Source organism: Schistosoma mansoni (genome assembly GCF_000237925.1).
Source record: "Schistosoma mansoni, WGS project CABG00000000 data, chromosome W unplaced supercontig 0115, strain Puerto Rico, whole genome shotgun sequence".
In the NCBI taxonomy this organism is placed as follows: Eukaryota; Metazoa; Platyhelminthes; class Trematoda; order Strigeidida; family Schistosomatidae; genus Schistosoma; species Schistosoma mansoni.
The window spans coordinates 673,509-692,844 of NW_017386021.1; the positions used below are offsets into that span (position 1 = coordinate 673,509).

Sequence of the window (19,336 nt, forward strand, 5' to 3'; positions counted from 1 at the left end):
ACTTAGTGCTATAGATAATGGGGTTAAAGCTATTCTTTTGCAAATTGTCAGAAATTCATTCCTCATGGCAAACGATTTCCTGAAGTCTGACATACGTCTCTAACAGCATTTTTTTAAATTCAAAATGCCGTTCTACTTTGTTACACTGAATTATGACGTTATTTCTATAGTGTCAAAGAACCTACGAAGATCTTAACACGTCAGAATCCTCAGAACTGACTTTTTACAGAATAAGTTAAGTTCTGCATAAATACAACTACAAGCAGATAACTAAAAAAAATTTTCTACACGTCCTTATTGATATTTGGAACAGGTAATGTTTCTAGTAGCATTATACTAAGACCCTTTCTTTTATTATATCAGGGGGAAGTTACACAACCTGTCTCCATCGCGTCAACTTGTTGATACTAATTGTCCTAACGTGTATCACCGTCATTTCAGAACAATAACACTGACGTAAAACTTATCATGGTTTCACATTCTTTGTTCTCGCATTTGCGCAAAATATTACATTAATGTGTCTCATGTTTAGACACTGAATCTAGTGTTCCTCTTGGCGTAACTACAGAGTAAATGACCGAGAATTTATCTAAGTTCGCGTCAGGTTTTAAAGCTCACATTAATATGTACCCTACTCAGACAGTCACCGCTCAAAGTTGACACAAGTCTAGCATAACCTGAATATGAATTTACAGATTGTCCATCCATGTTATCGTAACTAATGCTACCAAATCACTAAACACCTATCCTTATCAGACTAACACTTAGTAATTTACTTTTTCTAAGCAGCCACCTAGTATTTATATATACCAATTATATTCCAAATTGTTTATTTCTGATATTAGATACTTGTACAAAACGAGCAATTACCGCATTATTAAGGCGCATAAATAAACATTAAATAGTGGAAAATAATGTAGGCTTTGGAATACAGTGTTTTAAGCGTTTAAATCAATGTAAACTTTTCCTTGAAAAAGTATTATAATTAAAAAGTAATCAAGCACAGTTTTAAAAAATCAACAGAAAAAGTGAGTGAAAATAACTTAACCTACCACTATTCACATGAGAACTTTGACAGAAACGAATAAAAAAAGGAACCGATAAATTCTGATGGAAGTAAAAAATGTCTACTTGTGTAATACGGTCTTATGTTCATTTATAAAAAAAATTTGGCAATTATATATATATATATGAAAAATCGAATACACAAGTTTAGTAGAATCAAATATAGAACTATGCTTAGTTCGTTCTGAATTCATAAGTTAATTTACAAACACGTATATTGTGTATTGCTTTTCGTAAAAAAAAGACAACACATAACACATCTTGGAAACAGTGCAAATTCATTTACGCAATATCATTAAATTATGCATTTAATTCGTTGAATATCACAGGCAATCAGAGAAAAGCGGTAATAGAACTATTGACTTTTTAGAAGCATATCAATCTACAAAAATTGCATGCAAATAAATAACGATATTAAGTAATGCATCAATGAAATATATAAATAACCAAGGTAAACAACACACTTTATCCCAAATTTACATAAACGTCATAACTCGTAACATCATACGTAAAGAATTCATCTTCCGTTTGGGTTACTACTAGACAATATCACCAAACTATGTACAGAGTCAATTACATGGATATTTCAACCACGTTACTAAACTGTTCAAATATTAAGCTGATATGAAATGTATGAGCTGGAAACCTATTAAAATCACTCAATTACGTATTTCCCAGTTGATAAGGTCAAACATCCATACTCCATTTTATCTATTTCGAAGTTTCGACAGTCATATTGTAAGGCCAGGCCTCATAAAACAGTGTGCTCCAAAGCAGTGTTGAAAAGTTTATTTAGTTGGAGGTGATTAAGGAAAACCTTGAGCATAGGTTATGCGCTAAACGGTACCAGAAGCGTACCTAGAATCTTGAGGAAGCTGATGTTCCCTGAGGAATCAGAACCCATGTCACCCAATTTCACAGTCTGAGGGGTAACCACTGACCATTTTAGAAGGACAATGACTCGCTATGAGACTGATAACTTTACGTTGGTTTACAACTGAGAAGTGATAAATACCATATTTATCTAGTCCTTGAAGTTGGACGAATTTCGACGACCAATACGTAAGGTGACACCTTTAGATTAGTACACTATAGTGAGCATCAGTTCCATCGGAATCCCGGAAACGCCTGGTCGGGCAGCCCAAACTAGCAGGACACCTAATTCAAACACGGTTTTCCACAAGCTATCTCCAAAAGAAATCAACTTCTGTTGGAGAGTTTCAAAATACTCTTCGGGAAAGTCAACAAGGGTCCCGAAATTTTTTCGCAGTGTGTTTTGCGTTCAAGTTGCCGTCTAGATTTAGTCTGGGTTATCAGGAAAAGGTTAAGAAATCGGATCGAGAGTTCAAACATACAGACATAACAAAATCAAGTAACAATGAATAAAACGATATCAGTAATAACTTACCTGAGCTCTATACATTTCTTTAACATCAGCTAAATCCAATTTAAGTTCATTATTTTCTTCCGTTAATTTACCGCATAAAATCAATAAAGTTTCATAACGTTGTTGTAATTCCATTGTAGGATCATTGTCATCAATTACGTCACCAATATCATGATCATGGTAATTATTTGTAATAGGAGCAAAGGGATCTGACTGTGATAAGGTTCTATTTACATGTTTTGTATATTTTACACCTGCTAGCTTTTCATATTTCTCAGCTCGAGCCGTTTGTTTAGCAACTTCAGTTAATAATTTTTCTTGTGTAGATGTTAATTGTTCAATTTCACGTTTCAAATGAGCACATTCACCTTCGCGTAAATGTAGATGAGACTATAAAACAATAAAATTATTTTGAACTAAATGAGAGCAAAAAATAGATGTTTAATAAAATTCCCTTAAGTTTCATGATCATAAGAGATCCACTGTATGGGGTTGTGGATGCCTATTTCCGAGGAGTTATATGCTAGGACGAAATTGCCATACAGTGGTTCTAAGTTTTCAATGGTGGCCTAATTTAGCTCGATTCATGATTTCAATAAAACCTAACAAATAAAATAATATCGATGACGTAGCACAACTTATTATTCATGAATACACGATGCAAATCGTAAAGTATAATTTGATAGAGAGATGACTAGCTGAGGTGGATAATATAATTTATGAGACTGTACAGTATACAAACACTTCAGTAATAAAGTACAAATTTGTATACATTTGGTATAGAGAATCATGATATAACCTGACTGAGATCAAATTAGATGAAGTATTGTTAAAATCTGTGACCCAACGAATCAAGATTGAGTGATTTAGCCATTACATCACTTTTGGTCAATGACAACTCAGCCATTTACAAATAGCCAGGCACAGACTTATATACTTGGCTTCGAGCTACACTTTAAGTGTAATAACTATTAGAACTACTCGGTTATCTTAACTGAGGCGAATGGAGTGATATTCGAGCCTGGGATTAAGTGGCTGAAATTCGAATGCCTTAACCACTAAGTCATCATTGCAATTCACTTGGCCTAATATACATAAGTGAATTCAATGATATTTGTATACTTCGCTAAAAGGTACATTTTCAGTATGAGATGTATTTTAATCATATTCGGTTACCGATAGAAAGTTGGAGAAAATGAGCCCGAACATCATGACTAAATGTAGAAACGTCAAGTGTCCAGATCGTTGGGCTACCGCTACAAACAGAGAGATAAACTATGATTGATAAATATGTTTTAAAACTATGATATGGGGATTAGTAATATTTCGTGAACACACCACCGCATGAAAAAATAAAATTGACATATATAAAGGTGTTTGTTGTTTTAAAGATATGTTACGAATAGGTAAGTTTTTAAAAACTGAATTACAACAGTAAAAACACAATATTTCATATAAATGAAAAAAAGAATATGGAGAAAAAGGTTAGCTAGGTTATGGCAAGATTTTGAGTGTTATAGGCTTTTTCCCAAAGAGAAAAATAAGATGTTTTCGACGTACTGAACAGATTAACGTAACAAGAATCAACATTCAGCAAGTTGTCGGAGTCCTCATTTAACGAAACTACGTTATCTGAGTGTTCCACATAAACTAGAGGTTCTTTAATCAGCAGAAAATTATGATGAATAAATTATTGTAATCAAAAGTATATTAACGACAAAGTTGAATACGAATCGAGAGGAAAATGTAAGTGATAAAAACAACTTCCCATACTTGGAAATCTAAGGTGACGTGGAGCACATATAAACTACAGTGGTGACAACAGATTCACCTGTTAACTCAATCTAAATATTGATCTTTAATATTATATCACGTTTTTCATGTTCCGTATTATCCCTTACCTTCGAATTAATTAATTCATGATTAGTTTTTACCAGTATCGTTTCCACTCCCGTGATTCTCATCTAGTTACGATCCCCTAACTAGGCTGGTATTGTAAGTAAGAAGTTCAGCTATATATATGAGCCATATTATGAAAATGACTACTAACATTAATTGAAGTCTTTCGGAAAAAGTCTTAATAGTAAAACTTATTCTTGATGTCGGAAGCTAGTGATCAATTTGTGTAAACTTTATAAAGTGCTTTTGTCAGGACTATTCTTGCTCCCCAATATTATTTAATTTTGTCATAGATATGCTGGTAAAGAAAATAATGTTTTTGACCTTAAGTGTATTAATCTACTAACTAGAGACTGGGCTAAGAATACATACATGACATACTTCCATTTAATGAAGACACTAAGAAAGTGTAGTAGTCCGAAACTTTTGAGTGGAAAGTTAAAAATGTTTTGGATGCCTTTCTTTAACGATATATGAAAACTGTTGCTTTAAAACTAGTCTCAAATAATTTCTATCCTGACCACTGAAAGTGAGGTAGTTGAATACGTTAACGACTTTGAAAGAGTATCAGTCCTCTACTGATTGCGGATTCGTGCCTAGACAACAAATAACGACTCTCATAAAGCTTAGATCAAACGGATTTCGACAACAACGTAAATATTTGATTCCAATTATTGTATATTGTCCAAGTTAGCAAAACGATCAAAGAGAGTAAAAAAGGAGTTAAATGATAAACATAAAACTTAAACACTAAGATTCCATATTATAATTACTCCTTACTTGAAAATATTCCATAGAAGCTTGATTGACCATATCAGAAGAAAGTTGAAATGTTTTCGGAATACTGGCTACTTCATTGTTTAATGAAGATCTTCGCTGAAAACAGGAAAGAAAATCAAGAATTCAACTATACTGTTAATGCTTTGGCTGTCTTATTATAATTCGAATTATAATCATAAATAACAAACTGAAAGTCGATTGGTACATGATGCGCACTTATTGTTCAGATATTTGAGAGTTTTCATGAACTGACCATTCGGTTGAATACACATTGTCGATAATATCAATGCAACTCTTTACAAGCCAGTCTGTCTAAAGCTAAGCTAAGAAGATTTCAGTAATAATACTGTAATTATTAAACTTTACCAGTTATTTTTTGTTACAATTTACATATATAATGAAGCCAAACCAATTTAAACTTTAAAAAACAGACCAGATGAAGGCTATTTCTAGTTAGCGAAAGCGATTGACAACTTAATCCTTTTACTATGCACAGCTTAATGTGCTAAGCTTTGAAGCAGACGGTTCCCATAAAAGCTAGCGATCTTAATTGGCTGTTCGGAAAAAACTAAATTGTAACAAGGTGAGAGTCTGAGAATGACTGCTTTAATCACTTAATCGACGCGTTTTAAATCGGTGTGTTTCAAAATGCAGATAAGAACACAAACTTCAAATTACTGGTTTATACATAGTTAAATTTTGCATGTAAATGCGAAATAAGAAAATCAACATTCAACACTATCTCGCGATGAATTATGAATAACGTAAAATTTTGCATGAATTAAGCGCTGATGGTGTTATCCAGAACAACAACGAAAGTTTCACAGTTAAACAATGCAGCTGGAAGAATGTAACACTAAAAAAGCCCTTAATTTAGCTACAGTTCTTCGCAATCATTTGACAATCAGCAATAAATAGCATTATGACATAGTTTTTATGAATGATTCCGTTATTTTCTTATATTATTTCAGATTTATAGACGTTAGATCATTGTATGAGTGCTATCGATTAAAAAGAGAACTTCCTAAAGAAATATAAAACATGTTTGTACCATACATCCTTTCTAAATGACTTGAGTGTTTATAAGTTGTTTCTTTCTCCAAATTAGACTTGAATGCTTTTCCTTACATATTATTTTTAACAGTTCAGTAAACAATGAATAATTATTGAACACTTAATACGAATAACAGACAAATGTTTGAAAATACTACAACTTTAATAATAAAAATATTACGATATATGACTAAATTATAACACAAAATGTGAAAATGTAGAGATAAGAGAAAGAAATCAGTCATAAAAAACAATTGAAACCATGATGTTAAACATACAATCGACTCTAAGCGAAAATTTGGCATGTTCCTATACAACTTAGACCAATATTATGTCTGGATTTGACTATCCTTAGTTTTGTGATTACAAGTTATCTTTTACTAGGATGGTTGTGTTAAGGACCACAAAAATCCAACCATAGACAGATAAAAAGTTGGAAAATTTATGACAGAATACGTTTAAATCACACGTGTCTTCTACCTTTGGATGTCATGTTTCATACGGCAAACTACATAAACATTTCATTATTAGTAACAATAACTATAGTTATTTCAAACTAACCGGGAATTTCATTTGGGATTAATAAATACCTTCCTTTCAACAAACAGCTGACAGGAGTGCGATTACTGAACACATGTGACTTATTTTATAACATACTAACTAAACAGGAGTTTCACAGATGAAATAACTTCTAGGCATATCTAACATAATTTCTTATACCCACTTACCTATAGGGTAATTTAAAAATATACCCAATCACATGTATAATCGGGCTAAAATCGTTAATTCTTTTTCAAATTGGAATTTTGAAGACGATATCTACTCATAATCATTGAGTTCATAAAAAAGAAGTACATACACAAACAGGAATGGTTCAGTGAAGTTCTAAATGTAAAAAGTTTAAATAAACTAAAAGAATGATCTGCATCATATATATATATATATATATATATATATATATATATATATATATATATATAAAGAAAATAGTCCACAAATTCAAACATACGTCAAGGGAATGTGAATTCAATGGTTGATCGATGACCTTATTTGTCAAAGGTTGGTCTTTTGCCAACTTCATTTCTTCTAGTTGTAAGCATAAATTATTATTTACCGCTTCTAATGTTTTATAACGTTGCTCTTCAGATAATAATGCTTGTTGTAATTCGCTTATACGAGAATGAAGTTCATTAATTTCAGATTTAGATGTTTCCAGTTTGACAGTTAATCTATGAAATATTCGAAAAATACAGTGGAAAAAAAGATTAATGATATCATACGATTACTAATATTTTGTTTCGTAACTAAACTATAACTAGGAATCAGTGAGACATTAAAACGGTGAGACAAATCCCAGAGTAGCAGAAATGGTAACAATATCAGGCATTGAGGTATTATTTTAAATGACATCCAATATAAGGGAATACTGAAATAAATGTGTAACTGTTTCGGGTGGTGTACTTAACATTTGCTACATCAATTTCGTACATGGTTTCCAGACTCCAACTAATCGATGGAACTTAAATAGTGAATAAATCCAGGGGTGGATATACAGCTGAAGATTTACTTTTTAAGATACCATAATGTGATAAGAATCTAGCGTTACTTATGTGATTAGAAGCAAACTTGGAATTGTGTGAAATTTTATAAAGTACGTCAAAACTAACAACAATTTCTGCGCTTAACAAAAAAGTCAGAATACAGCCGTTTAGAATTAACAAGTTATCAATAAGGGTATATACAAGCTAAATGTGTTCAAAAGTACTTGACAGTTTCTTTGTAGGGAAGAAAGATGGACAATTATTAGCATATTCTAACAATGGCTTCTGATCATTTCAATGAGTCAGTGGACAAATAGTCCGTCGTACGCAAAGTAACACCTGGTACACTGGTTATTGCCATAGCATAACAAGCACAGAGAAACATGGACGTATCAATACAAGTGCAAGAGTAGTAGAAACAGCCAAATGATCAGCGACGGTAAAAAGAAACACTAGGTATATACAAACTCAAAATGTAAGAGCTGAGATGAAGTGAATGCATCTGAGTCATTGGGATTCCGAGTCAAGTCACCCAGTCTCCAACCACTGGTTAAGATAATCCTGGGGAAGTGAACCAATGGTTGAAACCAGAGCGCCTAAATCACTGAGACAGGAGTTCCAAACATTTATCGATATAGCTTAGGATTATAGACAAATGTGATGTTTAAAAGCTATAACCTCAATGACCAATTTTCACTGAACATGATGAAACATTTGAAAGCTCTCATCTTTCTTCCGTTAGCTGATATCTTAAGGATTTAAAATCAATTTTTATTACCTTGTAAGTATTCAAACATTCATATCGAAAGTCATAACTTTGAGAATAATTTACATCATAGAGTGTCTTTGAACCAAAGGATTGTACAAAATAATAAAGCACTCACTAACACTTTCATCGGGGGTTGAGAAACCACAGTCATGTTCACCTATGACTCCGTTAAGGATAGAACTCAAAATCCACTGGCCTGGACCTAAACACACATCTTTAAACCAATGAGTTGTAATTCATTGTTCAACGTTTCCAACTTCAGACGACTGAACATGTTGGACGGTTATTATGTTTGATAACTGTTTTATGTATGAACTTTACAAGCGTTAGATGAAACTTGTTAAATGTTTAAAACACTCTCGATTTTCTTAAGCTTATTCATTCCTTTATCTAGTATCGATTTACTTATCTTCATTCAGTTTAAAAGAAAGTAATAAATTTGACATTTTTGATTGTTCAAATTTGGGAAAAACACAGTAAACCAATACGTAATTGAAATTCGTTTTAAAAAAAAACTATATGCTTACTCTTGTATATCGAACATGATACCCTGTGATTTCTCTTCCTCTGCCGTAAATGTTTTCTGCAAATCAATGTATTTCTGCTTTAAAGAATTCAATTCTAATCTAGCTACTGCTAAATTATCCTCTGTTATTTGAAGCTGACTTCGCCATGATTCTTCAGACGTTTGAGCACTATCGGCTGTAAGTTTATATTCAGCTAAATATGAGAAAAAATTGGAACGAACCAATAAATAATATTCGATGATGAATTTTATTGCACAAGTTAGTGCAAATTTTAGGACACTATATTTTTTTTTCTTAAATGAATCAAGAATTAAATTACATCTTGTTGTGCAAAGAGATAAAAAATGATAGTTTGAAAAGGAAAATCTTACTTGAATGCAGTGATTTTAATATCAAGTATAACTTTTTAGACACTTTTTACTATGGATTATGACTTGATGAATAAAAGATAGACTAGGGGGGAATGAAAATGAGTCAAGACAATACTGCTCGATTGATCATATAAAATGATAAGATGTGATTCAGTGATACACCTTCATGAGGTCAAAACATGAATCAAGTCTCCGAACGAACTGAAATAAAAGACAAGATTACGAACCAGAAGAATAGGTTTTCATCTAGTGAAATAACCAAGTGGTCTGAAGGTTGAATTCTCGCTTCGAGATCTGAAGATCGTGTTTTCCACTCCTGTTGAGGTAGAAAAACGGGTACTGTTGAGGAGTACTGTACTAAGACGAAACAGCTGTCCGGTACTTTTTTGATTTTCAACGAACGTCAACTAATAACATTCTGTGATTCAAACCACACAACTCAACAGTCTCCACCATCCCCCAATACTTATATCAGCTTTGTAAGTTACTACTAGAAATTCACCTAACAGATAGATTTAATTTTTGCCCAGAATATCACTCTTCCTACTTTTAATAAATAACGAACATAACAAAATTCATTCCACGGATCACTCACAAACAATAGAGCATATCATGAAAAAAGTGACCTCCGAAATGAAAGTGCTCAATACAATTAGTTCATAATGGATATCTGGATATCGTGTTCAAATTTTTAAACGAAAGTGATTATCTATTTCTTACAACCAAGTAAAACTTACAACAATGTAGGTGCAAAATCCATTCAATTCAAGATAGTTAAAGTGTGTCCTTGAAAGTTTGCTAGTAAGGTTTTACACTTATCATAGATTCATATTTGACATAAAAGTTGAGCTTGCAGTAAACGAAATAGAATAAAAATAATTATCATACTTTTTTCTTTAAAAAGATAGAATTACGACAGTTATGAGACGATAACCACTAAATATTAATCACTGTGTTATCCTTTTGTCTAACTTAGGTATTACGGTCATCAAATTGAGTAGCTCGCGATAATTGTGAACTGCATACTTTTGAAAAATAATAATAGGTATAATTTCAGAATTAAATAGTGTCAGTACTCACTAGCAAGGCTCATTTTAAAAAACCACCTCTCATAAATATAAATTTCTTTATACATTTTAATCCAAACAACTAAACAAGGGCTTTGAAAAGATATTGCAATGAACGGAGACTCAGATGCGGTATACCAATCTATTATTTTATGTAAAATCACAGTGCCTTTGTAAAATATAAAAATCACACATTTAATACATCACTTGTATATTTTCCTTGACTTGTCCTTTACATACTCCATTATTCTTTCAGTAATGTTTTTATACCGACTTCTCACTGTTTCCCTTCCTCTTTTCTTTATTCTAATCTTCTGCTGAGAAGCATTCTACTTCCAATTCCTCCCATATACTACTTATATCGGTCCGCATAAGTAGTGCACACTACTATATTTGCAGCAATTACCCTTTTTTAGATGATAAACTGAATAAAGTAAATAAATCGAGTTGAATTATCAACAATTAATGCTGACCGAACTGCACAGTAATGATAAAGTATTCAAAGATGATAGATGAAGGTAGCTTCTTGACAAACAAATGTCAAAAAAATGAAACCTAGATCAGCAGCTGCACAAAACTTAATAAATTTGAAACACGACACAGTAATCTAGTATAAGATTCTACTAAATTCAACATTGAGTTACAATTTCAAAGTAAGAATAAGTAATACAATCAGGTTATCTAAAATGAATTAGGTGGAACGACGTCAGTAGTAGAGTTCTAAAATTAAGTGCCTTGATCCCGATTCAACAGGTCACGTTACTTCTTGCTAAGAACATTAAAATTTGGTTGATTTTCGTTAATAAATGTTAGTTTCCTTTCCTTTAACAATAACTACAAGCATGAGTTTCCTAATTAGTATTTCCTCATGAACTTTGAAATTTCCTGATTGGCTACTATGACTCTCAATTAGTTATTTTTTGCTTTAAGTTCATAAAACTTAGTGACTCCACACTAGATTCCATTCTTCATAAAAAAACAATATCCATAGTTCGTAAATATCAATCAATGTAGGCCGAACCAAACAAAATTGCAACATGCAACACTAGTGTTAACATCTAAACGTTCGAGCACAGAAATAAACAATTTGAAAGAATTATGTGAAGATTGATTCACAAATTTTATTCACCAAAGATTAATCTAAATTAAGGTGATATTGAGAACTATGGAGCACCGGACATCTGTTTCATCCTAGTAAAAGACTCCTCGACAGTGCACACCCATGAACCTCATCAGAGATTGAAAACCAAACCTTCAGCTTCGGAAAGAAATCAACGCCTCATCATAGGAACAACAGGGTAGGCACACAATTCCAATCTCGATCACTTATGAAGAAAGCCATAAGTACTAAAAAACAACACTCAAATGTATTAAGATAACAAATCAATTTCGAAGCGTTTCTCAAACTAAAACACTCACCTAATAATTTGTTCAGTTGTCTTTCCTTTGTTTCCCATTCAAATGCTTGATTATTGAAATTAGATTGAAGAATTTCTAATTGTTTCATGATTGGTTGCGTTGCAGTGGTAGTTGTTTCATTCAATAGATCAATTTTCAATTGAGCATCCGACAATAAACCCTAACCCGATATATATATATGCATTTGTAGAGTAAATAGTTTATTGGTGTTATTAATAAAAAAAAGTGGCTGAAATATTAAAAAAGTTATATTCACTCGAAAACTGACTGAAAATTTGAATTTGTTTTATCAGAAAAAGGAATAAATGGATGGTAACTGTAAAGAATTATTTATGGATGGCTGTTACATGTATAAGTATTCAGTGACTAGATTATATATATATATATATATATATATATATATATATAATTCTTTTATCATAAGCTTTCAGTTGACTTATTGGCTACTGCAATACGATATACCATTCTGAACTTATTCCCAGTCTATTTGTTACAGTTTCTTACACTCAGCCACTATTGGCCTCATCTTGTATAACAACTATTTTTCGTTTTGTGGTGTGATGTGGTCTGGTCTGCTTGCATATAAACCACGTATATATGAAATATACGATTCATACAGTGGAGGTTGGTATTTGTGTTCTGAACTGAAAGAGTTGGGCTAGGCGAGAGGCTACTATAAAGAGGACCAAAAAACGACTCGCACATGACTCACGGCTGGTAGTGCTATTTGATGCATCTTTGTTTTGGCACATATACGACGTCATAGAAGTCGATATTCTGACTGGCACTTTGGTCAAGTGATAATTAACAGGGGTGTAAGTCATAATAGCACTAAAACCAAAGAAAACGAGTACGTTGTTATTGTGGGACTACTTACAAATGACATTTTGCCTGATTTTCACGTGTTTCCAGTTCACGAGTCTTTATTAGGAGCCCGATAATTATTGAGCCTAGTATTTTAGATGCCATATTGGTCAAACTACTCCCTCTATGGTTATTACTGGATGATTTTGACCCCTTTTTATACATTGGGAGAACCAGTGTTTGCGACCAGTCAGATGGGATTACGCTCAACTCCCAGATTTCAGCTAAAATATTAGTCAACCTAATCTCCAAAACTAGACCAGCATCCTTAAAGACCTCTGGAGCCAACCCATCAGGACCAGCTGCTCTTCCTCCTTTCAGATTAGCTATAGCCTTTTGAACTTTAGCTATAGTTAGGGGACCTATTTCAATGTTCCATCCAAGTTGTTTGGAAATGCTGGGTATCCGTAGAGTAGCCGAAGGCCAGCTGAACTGCTCCTTAGTGTTCCAACCATCGTTCGAAACGTCTGGGCTGAGAGCAGATAGGAGTGCCGTCTTTTTCCGAGATCCTTTCACTTACACTTGATTTCTTAATTCCAGTTATTTTTATTATTCTGAAAAGCTGTCTTATGTTACCTACAGTCGCTGCCTTTTCTATCTCTTTTGATTTCATTGCCCACCACTTCTCACGGTCGTTTCTTATACTTTCAGTTAACCTAGATGTGACTTTTCTTCGCTCTTTATCGTGTTCAGAGTCTGATGGGATATGTTTACGAGAATCCATCAGTGCAATAGATTTAGCAGAAATCCACTGGCTTTTAGTGACCTTTTGATTCAAGTCATTAATAGATGTTGCTGCTGTTTCCACAACTGTTCATATAACTTTCCGAGCAACATCTGGGTCAGCCTTGTTTACGACCCCAATTGTTCCTGAAATCTAAATTTGGCTGTCTTGTTACTGAGTTCAAATCTAATGCGTCTTCTTAATGTTGTTTTTCTGCGTTCAGCGAGGCGCAAGCAAATGAGTGCTTGTATGAGAGCATGATCGGAGTCCAAAAAGGTGTTCTAGGACGAGCGGCAGTTTTTTGTTGAGTCTCTCCAACGATGAATAATGGCAATATGGTCTATTTGAGTCCATCGTTGCTTTGGTGCAGGGGATTGCCATGTTAGGTGATGTCTCTCCTAATGCTTAAAATCGGTGCTTGCTAAACATAAACGATCGTCTGAGCACAGTTGCAACAAACGATCATCCTTATCTGTTCCCGGAGCCGGAATACTAAAATACCCACCTAAATGTCTTTCTGTTTGGTTTAAGTTACCTACCTGGGCATTAAAGTCACCTGCTACGAGTACTATGTATGAGAGTTTAGCTTTATGAAAAAGTTCAGAAAGCTTTCTGTAAAAGTCATCTTTCAATTCATCCAGGCTGCAGTCAATGAGAGCGTAGGCAGGAATGACTAGAAGGCAATGACGTGTGTCCCTATCCCTCCGAGTTCATACAGAGCCGTATAGCCGAACAGCACATGAACGACTGTTAACGGGGACCCACTCTAATAGTGCTTGTTCTGCCCTCTTACTCAGTGCTATGCCTATACCCGCCAGCCCACGAGAACTAGCCATTGGGTCGCCAGATAAACGGAGGGTGTATCTCGTCGGCTCTCCGTTTTGGCGAGGTGGGGTCAAATGAATGACCACACTAGGATCCTGTATGCGTGTTTCGGAGACGCAGCATACATCAATGGTATGATATTCTACAGTCTTAGCCAAGCAGGCCTGCTGGTCGATTTGAGATAGGATGCGTACGTTGAAGGCTCCAATGTGTAGTTTGGAGCGAGGTTTCAGTAGACCTAGGACAGTGTTTTGCGCACTAGAATCGTTGGCCATGGTGACACTTGAGGGGGAAGTCAAAAGAGGGATTGAAAGGGGGGACTAATTATGAATACAGTAATGTTGAGGACTGTTAGAGGTATGAGGGCAGTTACCACTTCCCGGTTGCCCACACCATGAAAGGGTTCTTCTAGAAGTACCTGAAAAATAAATTGGGTTAGAGGTGGTCTTAGTGATTTGAGAGCGTGACCGCAGTGTCCAAGGGACAACTGCTAGAGGCCAGTCACACACGACCTTTTTGTGTTAGCTTCGTACTTGTTGGGACTTTACCACCGGAGATGGAAATTCGTGGGATAAGGAGGTGTGTATTTTTAGGGTCGACCGTTTGTAACCCCACCCTTTCTTGTGGAAAGGCAGCACCGCTGTTATGCTGATTGTCTGAAGGAAACACCTAACTGCCGCCACGCCTCTGTACAGTCAGCAGAACGACTTCGCCCTCGGACCTTGGGTTTGCTGCTTTTAGTCTTACCGCTCTTCAACCGACCTGTCTGGCATGGTAGAACCTTGAGGAACGATTGTTCCAGCCAGTATAGCTCGATTGATTCATTATGAAAGGCAAGCCCGACCACCACGTCAAGATAGCAGCAACTGAACTTGATTACATTATTATTATTATTATTATTATTATTATTATTATTATTATTATACTGTTTATTGACTTCAATAAACTAACTGGAAAGTAGACAGTAACCAATCAATGAGGCTTAGTTTAATTTCAATTATTGCATTTGTTAGTAGTTTTTGTTATATCTGTAATCTACAAAAAACTCAATATTACACAGCGTATTCCAGTCGAAGTTACTGAGTGTCTATGTTATATCTTCTCACTAAACGATCCATCCACTTTTGTGAAAAGAATCACGTGTAGGAATGTTTCATCACACGCCTAACAAAATAAAAACATGTTCTTGAAACCCTATTTAAATGAAATCGATAAAGTGTTTAGTGTTAAAATAAGGACCGAGAGTTAACCTGATAATACTGAATTTCTTCTCTCCATTTAATTGCTTGTTCTTCATGTTGTGTTTTAAATGCACGTAAATCTCTTGAATTGCTGTTCAATTTCTGTTTTAAGGTTTCGCATTCAGCCTTCGCTTTTTCTAAATCTTCGACACATTGACTTTCAGCTTTTGAATGACAGTGAATTTGATTCAACTGTTCTTTCAACTCTGAATTTTCACTAACACAAAAGATAAACAAGAGAATTAGGTAACTTTTGTAGACTTTTAATAATCATGTTATGATTGCTAATTAAAAGCGAAATCACAAGCTAAATTGGTGAAATATTTCTGTCAGAAAAAAACAGTTTTATGGTGGTAAATACTTCAGAATGAATGCTTTAGGACTGGTCTGAATTATTGCTTACATTGAATATAAGGATTGAAGCAGTTCAGTGTACTAACCACTTCACTTAACATGGAAGTGTCACCAACGCTGATGTATTAATATCTGATTTAGGAAGCCTGATTGGTTTTCTTCAGCTTATGCCATCTGTGACGTAGATGAAATGTCCATCTGATGACCAAAGAGCAAGTATACTGGAGATCAGTTCATACTACACTACTCCATGGCTGTTAAATGTGGTCTATGAAATTAGAAATCTATAGGCTAAAGGTTTTATTCATAAGTTTCTTGATAATATTGCTCGTGTATCATGAGACGATTGAGTGAAGACTGCATAGGTTAGTCTTAGGCAAACATGCAATATCAGTTGATGAGGCCGTGGACTTTCGTCAACTGAAGTACAGGTATGACGTACCCCCAACCACTACCTATCTCAATACTAAATGTTAGCTTGTGTGCGAGTAGAGAGAAAGAGAATTCGAAGCGGCCCAAGTTTATCAAGTCATTAACTGTTGGTTTGAGTAATGTTGGTAGATACAGATTATTTGGTTAGGGTAAGTGCGAAAACCACAATCAGCGGTTAAAGATATTTAGTAACATGGGTAGGAACCAACTAAAATGGAACAAATGCATGCACTCTTCTTCCAGCCCATGATTTTCATTATTCCTTCACATACACAATTTTATTCCTTTGTCTTGGATTATGTTCTCAAAAAACCATTGAAACTAAGAATGTTTATGTCAGGTAATTGAAGGGAAAAAAACACAAAAATCACAGAATCTGGATCAGTCGATAAGTCTATCTGACGTGTTGTAATAAACGCTGCTAATTTAAGCATGAGTCGTCATCCATCGTAGAAGTAAGGGACATTACTAATCAGTTATTCAGGGAATGACCAACTTTCCAATTGTATTGTGAATGAACTCTAATAACTACGACACCAAGATTCAGAGTTTTCAGTCAGTTGCTTTTATTCAACAAATAAAAAAAATTTTTACCACGATGTTCAGTCATTAGGGTTGATGCTCATATTGTAAATTAACCAATTGGATATGATCAAAAAAAGACAGAAAGACATGACATTCGTTGGGTACTAACTGTGTTTTCATTATACAATAATATGTATTACATATACAAATAAGTGTATTTAGGATTAAAATATACTTACTTGATGAGAGTCTCCAGTTCCTGTGTTTGTTCAGATATTTTAATTTCATTCTTACTGATTTGAATCTAATTAGTATATGCATTAAGATGTTCAATTCATAAGGTAACAAGAAAACAAATTAAATCAGTAAAAAACATTCAGCTAACACAAGTAAATATCAGTTACTTATTTCACTTTTGATCATATTTACTAACATACTTTACTTACGCCTGTTACCCCTCATCAAGGACTATAGGCTGCCCATCAGCACCCTCTATCCAACCTTGTCCTGGATGATTCTTCCTAGTTGTTTCCAGTTGCTATTCATCCATTTCATGTCTGTTTTCCATTCCCCACGCAATGTGTTCTTTGGCCTTCCTCTTTTTCATTTCCCTTCACAATACCAAGTTCGCTAACTTGCCTTGTGATGCTGTTTGACGATTTCCTTAATGTGTGTCCTATCCAATTTCAGCGTCTATTTCTAATTTCCTCTTCAGCTGGAAGCTGGTTTGTTCTCTCTCACAGTAGGCTGTTGCTGATGGTAACCGTTCAACGTATATTGAGTAGACAACTGTTTATAAACAAGTACACTTTCTAGATGATGATTGTCCCAGTCCATGTCATCCCATGATATCTTCATATCCGGTGTCGTCCATTCCCACCTTGGCGTTTAGATCTCCTATCAGAATTGTCAGGCCCTTTCCTGGACAATTCGCTATGATCGATTGCAGCCTCTCGTAAAGTCGTCGTTGCTATCATTGGTCGGTGCATAACATTGGATAACATTCATCGCGATCTCCTCTTTCTTTGTTTTCAATGATGCTCTGATAATTCTGGGTCCGTGAGGTTCCGATCCTGCAAATGCATTTCGTGCTTCTCTGGACAGCATTAGAGCAACTCCCTGAGTGTGTGGAGCATTTCCCTTTTCGTGACCGCAGAACAAAAGCATCTCTTCCGTATCTAGCCTTTGCTGTCCAGGTTGTGCCCAATGGGTTTCGCTGATTCCGAGTACCTCCCAGTTGTATCCCCTCATTTCCATTGCTAAATGATTGGTACTTCCGGTCTCCGACATTGTCCGGACGTTCCATATACCTATCAAATTGATGCTCTAGTTGTTAGAAGAAGCATCGACCCCGTGACTTCCGAAGAATCTCGGTTTTCAACATGAGGCGTCACAATTCTTCCTTCAACTCTTAGGGCAGAGTTTAAATGGTCTAATTTGTTTAATCTGGTTAGCGTTTTTTAGCACGATTTTCTTCAACGGGGTGGGGTTGCCAACCCCATGCCCAACCTTCCTCCGTTACCCGGGCTTGAGACCGGCAGTAACTCTAGAAGAGCTACAGGCGGAGTTTTCGATCATATATTGATAATAATAGTAATAATATGTATGGTGTAAATTAGATAAGTATCAGTTTTATGAAAATGCAAAGAATGACTATCTAGGGAGTTTTAGTCTACTTAAGATTGCAAGCACACTTTACTAACAAATGCTAACTAACACGAAACCTAAATAAAGTGGGATTTCCTATTGACCATCTCTACCACCTGATATGAATCATTTATTATATTTATCTATAATTAAGTTATTTAGAGAAACACCAGTGAATATTTCTCAATTTGAAATTAGTTCTAATCATCTCAAGAGGTATCAAAAACTAGAGAAACATTTAGAACTGAGAGACAATCAGCAGACATTTTATCTTTTAGCTTAAAACGAATTGACAATGAAATCACAAAATTCTATATTTTGTGGTGTGTGTGTATATGTAGAGGGCATATGAATACATATTGATGAAACGTTCAGAGCTAATACCAAGATAACTACAATTTAACTCTACTTCTTATGATAGTCATTCTAAGAAAAAATCTTGGTTTCCCTTATTTTCTTTGACTGTTGACATTTGTTACTATACTAGTCAATGAACCAATGTTTGTAGTTAAAATGATATAATTTATTCCTTTTTTTCCAATTCAGTTTCGTTTATTGTTTCAAGGGTATTTATGAAATGATATCATAAATAATCAACTTCATGGATAATTATTACAGCTGGTTTTGTATTCCATCGTTGCTGATTATTCTTCATTCACATCATAAGTAACTTTAGTCTAAATTTTTCGCTAAATGTGATGAAAGTATGTATACGAACATTTTTAGATAACTGATGAAAACAGTTTAGGCCATAAGTTTATTTCTTTAATGCGCTCAACTACGCACCAAAATATCAGAATACATCATGTAAAACATAGATATAACGTAGTGAAGAAAAAATTGGGG

At 34.4% G+C, this 19,336-nt stretch overlaps 1 protein-coding gene across 1 annotated transcript in view; it reads right to left on the reverse strand.

The window, feature by feature from the left end:
* Nucleotides 1-1,420: 1,420 nt before the first annotated feature.
* Nucleotides 1,421-19,336, reverse strand: part of Smp_137530 (TATA element modulatory factor) — a gene marked incomplete at its 3' end in the record, with an annotated part of 40,599 nt that continues 22,683 nt past the window's right edge. Inside the window, exons 10-17 of the mRNA XM_018790996.1 lie at nt 17,083-17,147; nt 15,542-15,749; nt 11,879-12,038; nt 9,022-9,214; nt 7,194-7,413; nt 5,132-5,227; nt 2,474-2,842; nt 1,421-1,447 (exon numbers count right to left, since the gene is read on the reverse strand). Coding sequence (XP_018645787.1) covers nt 1,421-1,447; nt 2,474-2,842; nt 5,132-5,227; nt 7,194-7,413; nt 9,022-9,214; nt 11,879-12,038; nt 15,542-15,749; nt 17,083-17,147 — 1,338 coding nt within the window. The remainder of the gene's footprint in view (nt 1,448-2,473; nt 2,843-5,131; nt 5,228-7,193; nt 7,414-9,021; nt 9,215-11,878; nt 12,039-15,541; nt 15,750-17,082; nt 17,148-19,336) is intronic.